The sequence below is a fragment of the Mytilus trossulus genome, chromosome 2, assembly GCF_036588685.1.
Source record: "Mytilus trossulus isolate FHL-02 chromosome 2, PNRI_Mtr1.1.1.hap1, whole genome shotgun sequence".
NCBI lineage: Eukaryota > Metazoa > Mollusca > Bivalvia > Mytilida > Mytilidae > Mytilus > Mytilus trossulus.
This window is the reverse complement of record NC_086374.1, coordinates 68911197-68929513: the sequence shown is the minus strand read 5'-3', so window position 1 is coordinate 68929513 and position 18317 is coordinate 68911197. Positions and strand designations below refer to the sequence as shown.

Here is an 18317-nt window from a genome sequence, read left to right as displayed (position 1 = left end):
TTCTATAAGCTCAGTTATTTTTCAGTTATTTTCCTTATTTCAAATATCCTGATAATGATAAAGTCAAAAGGCTAGAGTGTGTATGCTCCTCCTTCGATGACGTCACATAAGGAAAACTTTGGTACTGTTTCCGTTACCGTCAACGGCGTCAATGACTGTTGTGATCAAGTCAGCTACAGGGGACCTAATAGAGTTATTTATATGCTCTTTGGTATGTGTAAGCATTCGAACATCTGCCTTCCTATGGAATTATTATGGCTCATCCAATAAGTAATGTTCCATCAATTGAAAACCTCTTTCATAGTTTACAATAAAATTGAGAATGGAAATGGGGAATGTGTCAAAGAGACAACAACCCGACCAAATAAAAAAACAACAGCAGAAGGTCACCAACAGGTCTTTAATGTAGCGAGAAATTCCCGCACCCGGAGGCGTCCTTCAGCTGGCCCCTAAACAAATATATACTAGTTCAGTGATAATGAACGCCATACTAATTTCCAAATTGTACACAAGAAACTAAAATTAAAATAATACAAGACTAATAAAGGTCAGAGGCTCATGACTTGGGACAGGCGCAAAAATGCGGCGGGGTTAAACATCTTTGTGAGATCTCAACCCTACCCCTATACTTCTAACCAATGTAGAAAAGTAAACGCATAACAATACGTACATTAAAATTCAGTTCAAGAGAAGTCCGAGTCTGATGTCAGAAGATGTAACCAAAGAAAATAAACAAAATGACAATAATACATAAATAACAACAGACTACTAGCAGTTAACTGACATGCCAGCTCCAGACTTCAATTAAACTGACTGAAAGATTATGATTTCATCATATGAACATCAGGCACAATCCTTCCCGTTAGGGGTTTAGTATCATACCATCATAACATATATGAGAAGAACATAACCCGTGTCATGCCAACAACTGTTTTTAGAACAAATGTGTTTAGTTCCGACGCAAAGACCTTATCACTTTTTGATAAGGTAAGTTTAAGGATAACTATTAAAGGTACTGATCAATAACACTTTCTGTATATTTGTATGAGAAATAGTACATTCCATTACGAGGGTATCACAAGCCAAGAAATCGACGGTTCTGTGTTGGCTTCAGTAATCATTGATATGTTTATACTTATAAATTAACTGTAAACAAAACTTTGAATTTTTGAAATACTAAGGATTTTCTACCTCGATCAGGAATACATTACCTTAGCTGTATTTGGAAATCTTTTGAGAATGTGTGTTCCTCAATGATCTTCAACTTCCTACTTTGTTTGGGCTTTTAAAATTTTTTTGATTCAAGCGTCACTGATGAGTCTTTAGTAGACAAAACGCGCGTCTGGCGTAAATATTAAATTTTAATCCTAGTTTCTATGATGAGTTCATTTACCATGGATGTTATTTGGCCAACCTTAAGTCGTGTACTATTTAGCTTTTATTTAAGACAAAACATCTGCACTAAAATGTCGACATTCAACACAGGTGACATATCTGTTTGTATGGTTTATATTCTAGTTATAGAAATGCATTGCTGAAAATGCCAAATGCACGTCTGACAACATGCCGTATAGGATACCTACTTGTAATAAATCTTTAAAAAAAAATAATGTTTTCCTTACAAAGATTGAAACACTACTTGATAATTTCAAACGTCAAAAGAGTTTTTCTGAATTTGAATTTGAATTTGAATTCATTAGGCGCCCGTAAAGCCGAATACGTGAAAGTAAATGATGTGAACGAACTAAAACATTCTGAGAACAATAAACTTCGAAAATCAATACGGATTTTCGGGTACCTGTATCATGATTGTCAATTTTTTAAACGTATTTTTATGATTTAAGTTTTTGTTCGCTGTAAGCATAATTGAAAAATACGTCCCGGTGTTTATCTAATTTAAAGTTGAAATTATCGTCAAATCAATGTATCATCCGCCGACGCATGGTGCTCATCACAATAGAAAATCGAACGTTGTCTGAAGATACCGGATGTATCAACCCTTTTCATGGTAACTATTATCTAGTTGGTTTTTAAATTTCATCTACTAGTATATACTGTATGGATTGCTGTTTGGTTTATCTACCTGGTATCAATGAAAGAGTTTATTTACAGATGTTTGGAAAATGTTAAACCCTTGTTGTCGTACAATTTTAATTTAAAGAGACAAATTAAGATTTCGTACTAAGGTCATAATTACCAGTTGCTACATTTTTTAAACTTTTTTTTTATTAAGATGTAGGTTTAACGAAAGAAAAACTGGCTATATGAATCTATTATGTTCAGTGTTAAGGCTGTAATTGCTAGCTCACCTGATATTTTGTGCCAAGGTTATTCTGTCCGCGCGAATACAATATCTGTTATGTTTTAGTAAAATACAGTGTAAAACAGTTTACTACATTTTACAAGTACATTATGATAAAACACAAAGCTTACTGATAATACAAAATAAACTTACTTGACCCCGTTAAGAGTACTGGAATATATCGTTTTCCATTAATAACAAATGTAAAATATGTCGATAACTTGATTGCTGATAACGGCAATGACAATGTACATGCTGGTTCCTTTTTTAATTTTCAAAGCACGATATCTTAAACATTTTTGTGGTAATAAAAAATGTTAATTAGAACATTTCTTGCGTTAACAGTTTTAATTGACAACTGAAATTGTGAAGAATAAAGCAGTTGAGCTTGAGTTTTATATGAAAATAACAACACATAGTTTAGAGTAGGATAGTCCGAGTAGATGTTTAACCCTCACAATAATCATTGTCAACCTAGAAAAAAACAAATCTATTTTTTACCCTCTAAAGTCATGATGTATCCAATCTAGATTTTTTATTTTTTTTTATTTACAAAAACACGATTTATCTCCCGTTATACGCAAAACTATAATGCTTTGGTTGGTAGTGCTTTACTTAGGTCATTTTTGGTTTCATAAGCTCTTAAATAAATGTTTTAAGTTTATGTCTTTGTTATGAATGTTCTTATTGTATTTCAAATATTTTATTTTCATTTTGAGATATGTTTTTGTAAATATGGAGGAGTAATATAAGCGGTCCTTCATTACCATTAGGTTGAAGAAATTCTAACGATATTAAGTAATTATATTCAAAGACTTAATGATAAGAAAACGCCTCGTAAACAATATATCAAACATCCATTTATAAAAATAGTATAATAAATTTTAGGTCATCTCTACCTGGTGAAGTAAATCCATAGTTTTTTTAACAAAATCAAAGTATTGTCAATATTTTATTTTTAATGATGACTTGTTCAATGATTATGATGTCGACACAAAATTGGTGACTACTAGGCTGGTAATACACACAGGGAGGACACCTTCATTAGCAGTACGAAGTTGAAGAGCATTGAAGATTCAACATTCCGATAGGGTTTTTTGTTTTTAAAAATCACCTTATATAACCCATTTCTGTAGGCTTGTATCAATTTTGTGCCATTTTAATCTATGAAAGATTTAAAATTATTCCAACGTGTTAGATTAGTCGAACCGAAAGACTTTCCTGATAGTTAGACAAATAAAAAAGATTCCTAAATATCATTATTTACTATTCGGAGCGAAAAAAAAATATTTACATGTTATCATAAATATTTCGTGCCGCGTCATTTAAGTTCTTGTGTAAATTTTCACTTGATACTTCAAGTCCTATGACCTTTTCCAAGTTAATGCAAAGGAAGTACGTAAAATTTAATCAGAGAAAACAGGGCGTAATAATGATATAGAACTAAAAGGATATGTGTGTAAAATATGCAAAATTAAGACTCAAATATAAAAGAAGAAAAAAAGTGAACCTAAAATCTGAGTATTTTTTCTTCCCATTTCTTTTTTGGGGCATGTATTTTTATTAATACATTTAAGATAGAATCCTTCCATTTAAATAAAAGAAGTAATGAATAGTTTAATTCAATTCTACATTTGAAAATGCCTGTACCAAGACAGGAATATAACAGTTCTTGTCTATTCGTTTTTTATGCGTTTTGTTATTTGATTTTGCCATGTGATTATGGACTTTCCGTATTGATTTTCCTCTGAGCTCAGTATTTTTGTGATTTTACTTTTCACTTATAAATGTATCAGATCGACCGTATGTCTGTTTGTTACATTCAAATGCACAGCGAATATAACGCAGGTTAAAATGTGCATACACACATTGTGTTTTTAAATTAATTAGGTAAGTTTTTCCTTATTGTTTTTGATGTTAGGTGTGTATGCAATGTTGAAAATATGTCTTCTTCTATAGATCACAATTTCACGCTCACAACAGTTGATAGTTTTATAAGGTTGAACTGTTTGAATGGATGGATTTGATTGTTCTTAACTAGAACAATACTATTCTTGTTCCATAATATTTTGATATGAAATGGAAGTATCTTTGTACTAACAATACTAGATAAACCCTGCAATATGACTATTTCCCTGTTCAACTTAAGACTGGTCTTCTTTGTTTTTTACTCTTAACATACCGTCTCCGTTGAATTCATTGTCAATTTGTTGAAATGATGGACTAAATAAAACTGTCATACGTGTGTTGATTTGGACTGAACGTGTTCTCTGTATGCTATTTGGCATTTGTTATCCGGAACGATGTGGTAATTTTTTTAACCTGATTTATACTTATTAAGACTAAACAATAAATTATTAATGCATTTTAAGATCTAATCACTGTGGTAAATACAGTTCTGTTCCGACAATTCGCCTTTAGTAAAAAAAAAAAATGACGATTGAGTACTAAATGTAATTTTCAAGTGACGTATGGTGACATCTACTCTTACATATGCTATAAATAGTCTCTATAACTGTTTCCTCCATTGGTTTTTAAACTGGTTAACACATACATTAATTTTAGTAACTTAAATTTCAGGAATTTACAAGAACCATTGCTGAAAATGCCAAATACACTTCTGATAACATATCCTATAAAATACCTACTTGGAAGAAATCCAGAAAATGACGTGTCATGTGCTCTGTCTATTATCAAATGTCATCTTAGTATTCAAGGATGAACGCCAAACTTGATAATTGCATAAATCAAAAGTTGTCAAAGGTACCAGGTGTAAAATTTAATACGCCAGACGCGCTTTTCGTCTACACAAGACTCATCAGTGACGCTCAGATCAAAATAGTTATGAAGCCAAACAAGTACAAAGTTTGAAAAAACGCTTTTCTAGGTTTTAATTCACCAGGAAAATCCAAGGCCGAATATGTGAAAGCAAAGGATGTTGAGGAATTTAAACAGTTTGAGACATTCGATGACCATACAATGACACAAAATATATTTACACATGCTCATATGGAATTATAACCACATACCCAAGTCTTGTATTCATAAGTATGATAAAAATATACAGAATAAATCATCCATTCTGAGTACAATTAACTTCGAAAATCAATACCGATTTTTGAGTATCATGATTATCCAATCCTCATTACAGATAGAGTTTTTATTTATTTTGTTTTTGCATGATTTAAGTTCTTTGTTCATTGTAAGTATAATGGAAAAGTACGTGCCGGTGTTCAACTAATTTGAAGTCGAAATAATCTTCGAATCAATGTATCATACTACGAAGCATGATTTTGATCACAGAAGAAAATCGAACGTTTTCTGAAGATACCGGATGTATCAACCTTTATCATGGTAAATTTATCTGTTTTGTTTTCAGATCAAATTTATTCGTTCATTGTGTAATCATACGTTTTTTGATTGAGTTAAGTCTGGCAATTGATATTTTATCGTGTGTTTTTCTATGTTGTGATGTTATGCTATTGTTTCAGAAAAAGGAAGAAGGTTTGGATCCATTAAAACGTTTAATCCCGCTGCAAATGTTTGCACCTGTCCTAAGTCAGGAATCTGATGTACAGTATTTGTCGTTTGTTTATGTAATATATACGTGTTTCTCGTTTCTCGTTTTGTTTATATAGATTAGACCGTTGGTTTTCCCGTTTGAATGGTTTTACACTAGTAATTTTGGGCCCCTTTATAGTTTGTTGTTCGGTGTGAGCCAAGGCTATGTGTTGAAGGCCGTACTTTAACCTATAATGGTTTACTTTTTAAATTGTTCTTTGGATGGAGAGTTGTCTCATTGGCACTCACACCACATCTTCCTACATCTACTTATCTATATACTGTAAGTCTAGATTGCTGTTTAATTTATCAACCTGGTATCTATGTTGAGTTTATTTACAGATGTTTTGAAAAATGGTAAACCCTAATGTCGTACATTTTTTTTTAAATAGATAATTTCAGGTTTCGTACTTAAGACACAATTATCAGTTGCTACATTTTGAAAACTATTTATTAAATAGAACATAGTTCACCAAAAGGAATGGCAATATAAATTTATTTTGTTCAGTGTTAAGGCTGTAATTACTAGCACACCTCGTATTTTGTGCCACGGTTATTCTGTTCTCTCGACTATAATATCTGTTATGATACAGTAAAATACACTGAAATACATTTTACTAGTACAGTATTGTAACAAAAACTAGTTCGTAATAGTTTTTATGTGCTTGACCCCGATAAAGTTATTGGAATATATTTCTTTCCATTAATAACAAATGCAAACTTTGTCGATCACTTGATTGCTAATAATTGCAATGACAATGTACATGCTGTTACCTTTTCAATTTTCCCAGCACGATATCTTAAACATATATGTGAAAATACAAAATTATACCTAGAAAACGTCTTGCGTTAACAGTTTTAATTAACAACTAAAAATGAAATAAATAGGAATGTGGCAGTTTAACTCGAGTTTTAGATGAAATAAATATCACACAGTTTAAGAGGAGGATAATATGTGGATTCATTTATTTTCGTAGGTATCATTTTTTGTGGATTGAGATCAATTTGCCTTGACGTGGATACTGAATTTCGTGGTTTTACAATCTCTACTGACGAAACTCATGAAAATTGGTATCCAACGAATAATAATGAATCCACAGTAGAAAACAAACATCTTATATAACCCATTTCTGCTGGACTGTATCAATTACTTGTTATTGTAATATAATAAAAGATTTAAAATTATTCCTACGTGTAAGATAAGTCACGTCGAAAGACTTTCCTGATCGTTAGACAAATGAAAAAGAATCCAAAAGATCATCATTTACAATTTGAAGAGACAAAAATTAAAATACATACGTCATCATGCAGATTCCGTGCCGCGTCATTTGAGTTCTTATGTAAAATTGCACATGATACTTTTGTTGTCATCTGACCTTTTCATAATTTATGCAAAGGAAGTACGTAAAATGTAATCAGGGAAAACAAGGCGGAGGAAGGATAAAGACCTAAAAGGTTATGTGTGTAAAATATGCAAAATAGATACTAATATATAAAAGTAGAAAACTAGTGAACCTAAAATCCTAGTTTTGTTTCTTCCCATTTCCTTTTTGGGGGATGTAATTCTATTAACAGAATAATGATCAAATCCTTCCATTCAAATAAAAGAAGTGATGAATAGTTTAATTCACTTATAAATGTATCAGATCGACCGTATGTCTGTTTGTTACATGCAAATACACAGCGAATATAAAGCAGGTTATAATATTCTGAGACACATTGTGTCTTTAACTTAATTAGGTAAATTTTCCTTAATAGTCTTTGATGTTTGAAAATCTTAATTCTATACTTGAACAAAATAGACCAGGATTTCACGAACATAGCAACATAATAGTTTATTGAGGTTGAACTGATTGAATGGATAGATTTCATTGTACGTAACTAGTAAAAACCTATTCTTGCTCTACAATAGCTTGAAATATACTGGTAATATCTTAGTACTATCAATTCAAGATAAAGCTTGCAAATATATGTATTTGTCTGTTCAGCCTGAGACATATGTTTGGTATGAATGTTTTATTTTGCCTATTTAGAAGTCGTTGTTGATGCAAGATATCATGTTGTCTTCGTTGAATTCAGTGTCAATTTGTTTTCAAGTAATGGACTAGATAAAACTGTACGTCTTTCTGTCATACGTGTGTTCATTTGAGACTTGAAACTGATCAGCACTTTTTAAGACTTAACAATGAATTATTAACGCATTTTTATATCTAAACACTGCTGTAAATACAGTTCTGTTCCGACAATTCGCTTGTAGTCAACCAAATATGTTCACTGTAGGTTCAGTAGTTGTTATTTACTTATATCAACATCACACTGAATTGCACGAAACGCTACTTAACAGTCATGTATTGACTGCAAGCCTGTTCAGATAAGACAGTTGATATTAAGATCAAATGATGGGTGGGTACTAAATGTTACTAACAAGTGAGATAGCTAATATCTACTCTTGCATCTGCTATAAATGTTCTCTCTATCTGTTACATCCATTAGGGTTTTAAGCTGGTTAACACATACATTAATATTAGTAACCTAAACTAAATTCATGAATTAATAACCATACAAAAACTTGCAATTACAGGTTCTTACAAAGTAATGTTGTATTCTTTATTATTTTTGAATGTTTGTTTTTCAGATACAGGTAAAAATGAATGACGTTCAAAGACTAGCGTTAGAAATTTGCCAAAATAGGACGGACTTGAGCGATGAGAAGAAAGAAAGAATCCGGAAGATGCTACTGGAGCCAGAAAGTATTGACAATATATCTTTGCCGTCTACTTCTACTTCGAATAGCATGTATCCAGTCAGTCCACAACGAGAAACAAAAATTGGAGAAACGCAAATGTCTAATCTGGCTGAAGAATTAGAACAATGTAGATTGTCGAGACGTTTTTCAAAAACAAGAAAGATATTCGGGTCCGATATGTGCCAAAATACAGGAGAATTAAAACGTGAGAAACGTTGGCCATCAGCAGCTGCTATTTTAGCGTCCAGAAAAAGCACACCTAAACTTAAAAGACAACTTTCCACAATAGTCGCATCTAAAGTTTCAAAAGAAAATATAAATGGACATGTTTTAATTTCAAGTGCAAATGAGAATGATGAACGGCATTTTAGTGAAACGGTATCTCAAGGACGTCGGTGTACTGTTCCAACGGAAAATGGAATCACGCATCGTTTTGCTCAAAACGGTCAGACGCTGAGTCTTCCAAAACATCTACCATACGCTGGCGTAAATGTATTTTCACCTTTAAAGTATAAAAAGAAATACACTTTACATGACGTTTATAGAGATTTGACCATGATGCGCAGAGCTGTTTCTTCTTGTTTAATACCTAAAACAGACGAAATTTACAATTTAAATGGCAACACTGTTGAAATAAATAACCATGTGCCACTAGATGACAATTTGATAAAAAGTGAACCGAAAGTTGAAACGACGGCTTCCAATGGATCTGGGGAATGTCAATTTCATGAAAAAGAAGAAAATGATCATCAACAAAGCAATCAAAAATTATCAGAAGACCATTCAATTAAAAACGTTGAAAAAATTCATCTTTTAGATAAAGCTCACATAAATCACATACATTTTGATGATAATGCCAATGTTAAAAATGATCATCAATGCAATGAACCGGACGAACAGGTATTATCAGAAAATAATTCAGTTACCTCTAATACTTCTGATCGTGCTGTTAATGAACAAATATCAGAATTGTCAGAAAATGGAAAAGAATCCAATTTTCTTGATAATATGAGCGACACAATCAAACATATTGATGAAAACACCTCACTTGATGATAAATTGATATGCAACCACATCATATTAAAGCAGTCTGTCAACGAAACAGTAAAAGTAAAAAGTACAGCAAAAACATTACACCGAGAAAATGAGTCCAAAATGAATTATTCAAAAACTGAGGATGTTGACACGCCAAACGATGAGGAGTCCAAAAATTGTGAATTTTATTCTGATGTGAAGACATCAGTTTGTGCACATGGCATCTATAATAAAAGTTCAGAAAATGCCAAACATGCTACCGATCAAAATGAAATAGCATATGAAAACAATAGTGTAACAAATACACATAATTCTTGTTATTTGGAAAACCAGAATGACAGTAATCAAGGAAGTCTAGAACATGTTGCAAGAGAAGATCAAATGCGTAAAAATTGTCTTAAAAGCAATTCCACAACTAATAACAATTTCACCAATGAATCAAAACATAAAAGCATATGTAGCATAAAAAATGATAAAATGTTAAATGCAAAAGGAGAATTGAAAAGCAAAACCGATTCTTCAAGTAATATGCCTCTACAGTATGACCGCATTACTGAGGCTAAAAGCTCAAGCAGAACATTATCAATGTTATATTCATATAAGCTTCCTTATGATAATATTTATGATGAGGGCCAAAAAGTAAGTGAAATCGATGATAAAACAGGTGATTTTGTGCATGGCCGTAGCTTAGATTCTGAATCGAAAGAAATAAATAAGGAAACAATGTCATTCGGAAGAGAGAACGTGAACAATTATCATATGTGTAGTCATAGTGATCTAGGTCGAAACGGTATTACTAATAAGTACGAAACTATGAAGATCTTAGACAAACTTTCTCATTATTCATCATATAGACTTGACGAGGATGACAAGTGTATACACGTTCAAGAAATTTCTAATGGAAAACATATTTGTTCAGATACCATGACAACAAACGAAAAGGACATAAAACGTTGTAGGAAAAGTCCTAACAGAGAATTGAAAGAAGATATAGCGTCAGTTAAATATAAAGACATAAGAAAGAAAAATGAGAAGTACCTAAATGTTAAAACACCAAACGGTACTGTCGGTTATATTGCATATAGAACAATAATCGCTGACCAAACAAACGTTAACAATGTGGAACAATCAATCAAGAAAAAGAAAAGCGTACCACTTCGAATGAATAGTGACCAAAAAATGAAACAAAATGGAACAATACAGCATGAATACTCTTTCAAAAGATCTAACATAAAATTTAACACTGATAGTAGCAATAATAACGGTAATCAACTGCAATCAAAACCCAAAAGTTTGGCAAAATGTCGGGATGAATTATACAGTAACTGTAGATGTCACAAACATCGAGGTCAAGACCAGAATGACACTGGTCAACTAAGAACACGCAAAGCAAATTCTCATTCAAAATCACGGGATATTCGAAATAAAGTATTGCCGAAACAGTTGAATAACGTTAGAAATATTCCAAACGTCAAATTTTCCCAAGCTTCTTCTGATAATAAATTATGCACAATAAATAACACAATAATAGAGGGAATGTACCAAACTCAACAAAAGAATGATAGTTATAATTCCTTTAATACCTGTTTTAAGACAATAATTAATGAGAACACGCAATGTTTGACTGTGTCTAAAAACAACAGACTGGGTCAGCATGGTAACTGTACACGAGATACATTTTCGGATTTTAGAAAGAATGGAGAAGCAAAAATGTCTTTACAAAGTGAAGGAGTTAAATTTATAGACAGTGGTCAAGACAAGGATATCAGAAATGTAAATGTTGAAGAATCTAAAGATGAACTCCAAATCCCCGATGTTGATGACGATAGTGATTCAGATGAAGCTGGGAGCGATGATGAAGTTTTCAACGCTGAAAAAGAAGTTGACGAAGGAGATGATAAACCGAAACCACGTAAATCTGTAATGTTATCGGGAAATTCACGGAGGACTGACTTTACTTTATCGAGTACTTTAAGCAATAGAACACCATTGAGTGAATATGAGTACACAGAAAGAGGTAAATGCATTTACCATATAGCTAACAAGATTGAAATACCTTACATTTGGGAAATCTAATCATTCTCCTCAAATGTTAACGGTTTGAAAATCAAATATGAATTTATGATTTATAAAAGTGTTTATGTATAATATGTAAAGGAAAAAGGGTAATGAATGTTTTGAAGTGTCATCAATTACACATTAATCATAAATTTTATTGTTCATGACGTCTGCTATTCAGATAAATACATATCTATTGGCGATCAAAATTGATATCTGTTGAATGATTAAAAAATATAAATGCAAAGTTAACACACAATTTTAATATGAATTGAAGGATTTTATTTTAGATTAAATATGGAAACATAAATAAAGCGTCATCAACATTAAATGCACTATAGAGACTCAATTTTGTCGATAACAATTTATAGCAGTTAAATGTTAAAATTCAAATGCAAAGTTTATGACAAATATCAATATTCATTAAAAAAAAATGCATTTTAATTTAGATATCAAAAATATTGCTAAAGTTTAATCATCATTAAATGCACGATAGTGACACATTTGTTAGTTTAGTTTTTCATAATTTTTATAAATCTTTTTAATAATGAGACTGATGACATTTCAATCGTGTGTTTTTGAATAGCAGCGCGATGACAAAACTCATTAATAAGACAATACATATCAAAGATATTGAAATTTAAAATCGTTAAGGGAAACAATTGCAGTTTGCATATTATCAAACCAATTGCTCAAAAATTCATTATCTATATACCAATATCAAATCATTGACTTCTTCAAATATCTTTACAGAAATTGCAAATGATGTTATTTCTACCATTCTCGATGACGTCATAGATCTCGTATGGCAGGCAAATGTATCCAGATTTAAAAATCACGTGTAAGTTGTTTTGTTTTCGTTATATAGTTATAAATATTTTTTTGTTATAGAAATATGCCGGTACCATTGACGTTTATCTTCATTTATTCCCATTCATCATTTTTCATAGATGATGCATACGTGGATTGTCGTTACACTATACATGTGAAGGAAAGTCCTTTAAAAAAAATGAAGTTGATGAAAAGTTATATTATCAGCGTTATATTTTAAATCGAGATTGTGCATGGCTTTTCCCTTTTTTTGACATTTTTACCTTTTATGTCTGTTCTGTTTTGTTCACACGTCGTTGTCAAAACAATGGACTGTCATACCAGTGAGAGGTTAAGTTAACTATAAATCCACCATTTTTTACATAGCAAAATGCCTATACAAAGTCAGGAATATGATAGTTGTAATCAATTCGTTTAAAAAAGGGACGAAAGATACCAAAGGGACAGTCAAACTCATAAATCTCAAATAAACTCACAACGCTATGGCTTAAAATGAAAAAGACAAACAGACAAACAATAGTACACATGCCACAACATAGAAAACTAAATGAGTTCGAGCGTTTTATTTTACCATTTGGTTTCGGACTTTCTGTTTTGAGTTTTCCTCGGAGTTTGTTTTTTTTATTTAACATTTCATATAACTATTGCCCTTGAACAGAACATATGAAGAAAACGGGATTTAAACTGCAGATATCCCCCTGATTTGTTTTGACACACACAAGTCATGTTTTAGCGATCGACCTTTAACATGTACTAATCAACAAAATAAACGCACCAATAGGGTGCAAGGTCTCAGTTATTTGATTGCGTTGTCAATACTTTTGTGTGAAAATAACACAATTTAAAAAATTATAACTGGAAATCAGTTAATGGAGAAACATTTTTTCCAAATTCGACATACAAAAAAAAAACCTGAACTAGTTTTTCTACATTCATTTGATGTTTTTAAGCTTTTGATTTAGCAATTCGATTAGGGACTATCCATTTTGAATTTTCTTCGGAGTTTAACTTGAACGCAGTACTTGTATAGATTTTGATAGTCTAGTAAGATATGTAGTTTCTTATATCCTGATTTGCTATACATCGTAGATGAAAAGTTATATCTAACTAAAATGTGTATTTAATTTTAGATGTAAAGCAAATGACATATTCGGTGATGAGACAGTAGGGTGTATTGTTTTAGTCGACGAAGAGAAGCAGCCGCCTATTTCATTTGATTGCGAAATTCAAAAACCATCTTCTTTTCCAAACACAGTCGAAACTTATGAGATATTGATTGGAAATATTGTAAAAATTCAAATCCAGGGTGATCAGGCAGTAAGGGAGGTAAGTCATGTTTACTGTTAGTAAACGTCCATTTCATTTCTTTAACAAACACTTAAATAATTGCATGCGTCTCAAGGGAACTTTTGGGTTCAACTTCATCAGAAACATTCAAAGCTTAAAACTTTGAAAGCTTACAATGTATAATCACCGATTGTCATGTTTACCAGCGATCTGAAAGCATAAAATGTGAACTTCTTAATGAAATATTTTGTATTTTATTGATAGTTTTTCACATAGAATTGTGTAAGGGTTAAGTATTATTCATGTGTTCGATGTGATTTTGAATGATTTTTGATTCATTTCATGAACGAGATATATGTTTACATTCAAAACTAGTTTTTGTATGTATGAGGAAAAGATTTAATGTCGTATGATATAATATTTACCGACTTTTATATCAGTATAAACTGGTGTAGATTTTAATATTTTACTTTACATTATCCGGAGAATTCTTATATATACATATACAAAATTATTCCGTCCGGTCATCCGATTGGTACATGTATTCATCAATTTCATGTCAATTATTTCAAAACCATTGTGTCAAAAAACATATGACTTAAAACATCAACAACAATTTAGCCCACAACGATGTGATTTACAGGGAATACAATGTAATAATTACATTAGATGTAAGTTTCATTATAATACGTTATTCTGATTGGCTAACATGTTATTCCGTAAACAATTGCATCAGACAATAACATTTATCATGCATGATGACACGAGGTCCCACAAAAAAGTGCACAGGTGAATTAAATTAAACTGGATAAAAATCGTGTTTTCATAATTTTAGCAAAAAAAATGTAATTATAAGTATTGAATACTTCTTTTTGAAACTTTATAGGGTTGTAAAAGCGTTGACCGTGCGTACATTTTTAGGATGAAGCGCGGAATGAAATGTACTTCGGTCAACGCTTTTACCACCCAATAAATTTACAAAAAGAAGCATTCAATTCTTAATTAAATTATCAGGCATATCATTCCATAGCGAACGGAATAAAGCAACATTTCATGACATGCATGTTTATTTGATATACCATCATTGCCATTTTCTTTTATTTACTTTTTTCAATATATGTATAATCATGCATGTAAATATCGATTTATATTACAGGGATACTTAAAAGTAGCAGTCCCGTTCAATAAATCAAACATGAGATTTTTCCATGAGCCAGTTCTTAGGATTTTCAATTCAAAAAGCAACTCATGGATAAGCATTGATTCTTATGAGAATATATATTTTGATGAGAATGATTTGGTTAGTTTTTTGTAACTATCGTTATTAATATAGCAATTATAAGATTTAAATTGCTTGGAAAAGGATTGATAAGCATATTAGGATATTTTATTGAAACATGTTTATCGAAACATCTTCGTCAATTAAAATCTTTGCCATCGCTGAATTGATCTAAACAATTTGCGAAATTTATGCTCAAATTCACGTCGGAAATTTCTTCTTCTTTATTTTCCTTTACTATGACTATCATATATGTATCATCACATTTGAAACAAAATTACATGATTTTCTTTTAAACCCCCTTGTCTGTGTATTTTCCAATAACTAAGGGGTATGAAATGAAACTCTTTTTTCAAAACTCTGTTCAGTAATATTATCAAAACAGTTATTTATTCATGATCTAGATATCTAAATATTATTACTTACACGATATAAAAAATCAGCAGTAATTTAACTTTTAGGATTTGTCTGTCCTGGAGGCTAACCTTAGTCATGAAGAGGAAAGTGTTTATGTAGTTGTTGCCAGACCTGCAGCTGAGTATATCACATTTAATAAAAACTTTCAAGACTACGATTCTAGGATAGATAGTGATGTCACGGTATCAAGTCCTTTTGGATCACGAATCAAAACTGACACAGTTTCCATCAAATTTACGGTATTTCAGTTGTTCTTTTATATCAATAATTATCAAAGGTACCAGGATTATAATTAAGTACGCCAGACGCGCGTTTCGTCTACACAAGACTCATCAGTGACGCTCATATCAAAATATTTAGAAAGCCAAACAAGTACAAAATTGAAGAGCATCCAAAATTCCAAAACTTGTGCCAAATACGGCTAAGGTAATCTATGCCTGGGATAAGAAAATCCCTTTAATCCTGGTATTTATGATGAGTTTATCTCCCATGTAAATTCAGAAAAGAGGACGTTCATAAAAATGATAAAATCAAACCTTAGACTGGATCAAACAATGGAATGAATGTAAAACAACTGCCATTTTCTCACGTAGTGCGGATATTTACAACAGAATACCACCCATTTGTATGACCGATGTTTATAGTTCCATTAAATGGACAATTATGTAGCATATGGTATAAATAACGGCATTATTAATATCCAAATTATTTGGTTTTTATTACATTGTTTTACAAAAATATTTAATCTTTTATTATGTTTCCATTTTTAACATATATAGATTCTTGCATTGATATTAGTTATCAAAGAGACAACTAAAGACTCCAAAACATTTTCAAATTCCTAAACAGTTTCTCCTCTTCCATGATATTTGCAATATTACAAAAAAGAAAAGTGTATCCATTGATGAAAAACACATAATTCAATAAGCAAAAAAAACGAAATACTCCAGACCACAAACTAGACAACATTGAAACACAACAGCAGTATGATAAAATTGATAATGTGAGCACAGAAGCTTTTATACCAACTGTCCACTGGTATCTTTCGTCCCCCTGTTACTAATCACTAGGGGAAAGGTCTACTAACATTGACGGATACGAGTGAAGCTGTGTTTTAATTTCCACATCTTTCAAGTTTCAAATGAAACGTGTGGCACCATTAGAATGGGAAAGACTTTTTACGTTTTATTTTAAAATTAAGACAAACAATTTGTGTCATTTTGGTCTTTTGTGGATAGTTGTCTCATTGGCAATTATACCACATCTTCTTTTTTATAAATTGTTATTGATTTGATTTTAACAGAATGTTCAAACACATACTATTATCATAGATTTTATCACCAGGTTTTGCCAATAAGCGTTGACATCATAGCAGAGACTCGGGACTCTCCTGAAAATGATTGTCAGGCATTGGTTGGAGCAAGTCCGGTTGTTATCATAGAACAAAGTTATCGGAATCCGCAGCCACTTTTCATTTGTCTTCCATGTGAACGACCAAGTCTCAATGCTGTGAAAAACAGGTTATCAGGTGCTCCTTGTCCTCAAGACTCTGGAATAGTGACTATGTCAAGACTTTCAAAATGTGCAATGCATGATTTTGTAGGTATGGAATTATTTTAATATATAAATGAATGCCTGACCTAAAAAATGTATCCTATTTAAAAACACGAGAAAAATAACAATCAAAGAAATTTTTCTTTATAAATTGTTTTTAAAGATTTATATAGTAGATATTTTATTATTTCAAAGTTCCTGAAACTTGCATTATATGAAACCTTTAACTAAGATATTGTCTGTCAGTAACATTTTTTGTAAAAAAAAAACATGTTTTATTCAACAAAATGAATACATAATCAAACTGAAATGAAATGAATCCTTTTATAGAAAAACAATTTTAACTACTTAATGGTTTTTAGTCCCTAAGTTTATCAAATTTGCTGGAAAAAAAACCCCATATTTTTCGTTTCGAGAAGATAGTGGATTCTTGTTTCTTTCCCATGGCTGATGATTTTCTTCTATTGTTTTATGTTATTTATATTCTAAAGTACATACACTTTGTAAAAAAAAACGAAAGGTCAAATGGTTCATAGCTCATTTACTGTTTTTAAATCCACCAGTCAACATTAATAATTATAATACATATTATTGTACATCATGGAAAGTACGTGAACGAACAATTTCAAAATATATTCGTCCATGTTTGTTTACCATAACTTCCCGGATTGACACAGTTATGACAATTTTTAGAAATAATGAGCGTTTACTCAGTAGTTTCTGAAAATATACTTCAAGTTAGCCTTTCTGATATTTTAAGAATCATTTTAAAAATAACAGGTATACTTTCGTTTACTAGGCGTAAAATACCAAGTTGTTGAAAAAATTGTGACATCGGTAAACCCCGGAAAATTTACGGAAATCTTTATTATGGGTCGGATACCGTAAATGTTAACGTCAGACATTACACTTTACCATCTAAAAATATTTTCTTCTGGCAGAAACATGGTCTGAAACAGAGAGTCACCTAATACGAATTGGTGGATGTGAACGAATAAAGTGTGAACTCATGACCTACAATGATGTTACAGAGGACAATAAAGTATCTTTTTGTATACATGAACAAAAAACAACGTAAGTCCAAATTATAATTAGGTTATTCGTCTTTTTTTTTCTTCAGCCAGCCCCTTTTAGTCATAGAGCTCATAACGTTTATACTTATCTTACACTTCTGGCTTTCACAAGAAGTCCATAAGTTAAAAAGACAAACTAACAATGCAATTACCGAAAATGAAAACACCAGAAGA

The 18317-nt window shown here is 31.4% G+C and overlaps 2 protein-coding genes across 2 annotated transcripts in view; one reads left to right on the top strand and one right to left on the bottom strand.

The window, feature by feature from the left end:
* LOC134707881 (kelch-like protein 4) overlaps positions 1-18317 on the bottom strand; it is a 64894-nt gene that overhangs the window by 35726 nt on the left and 10851 nt on the right. The gene's annotated exons all lie outside the window — the stretch shown is intronic.
* LOC134707880 (uncharacterized) overlaps positions 1-18317 on the top strand; it is a 47952-nt gene that overhangs the window by 22556 nt on the left and 7079 nt on the right. The window contains exons 2-8 of the mRNA XM_063567988.1: positions 8499-11661; positions 12456-12543; positions 13664-13859; positions 14977-15120; positions 15561-15755; positions 16861-17119; positions 18012-18144. Coding sequence (XP_063424058.1) covers positions 8511-11661; positions 12456-12543; positions 13664-13859; positions 14977-15120; positions 15561-15755; positions 16861-17119; positions 18012-18144 — 4166 coding nt within the window. The 5' untranslated portion in view covers positions 8499-8510. The remainder of the gene's footprint in view (positions 1-8498; positions 11662-12455; positions 12544-13663; positions 13860-14976; positions 15121-15560; positions 15756-16860; positions 17120-18011; positions 18145-18317) is intronic.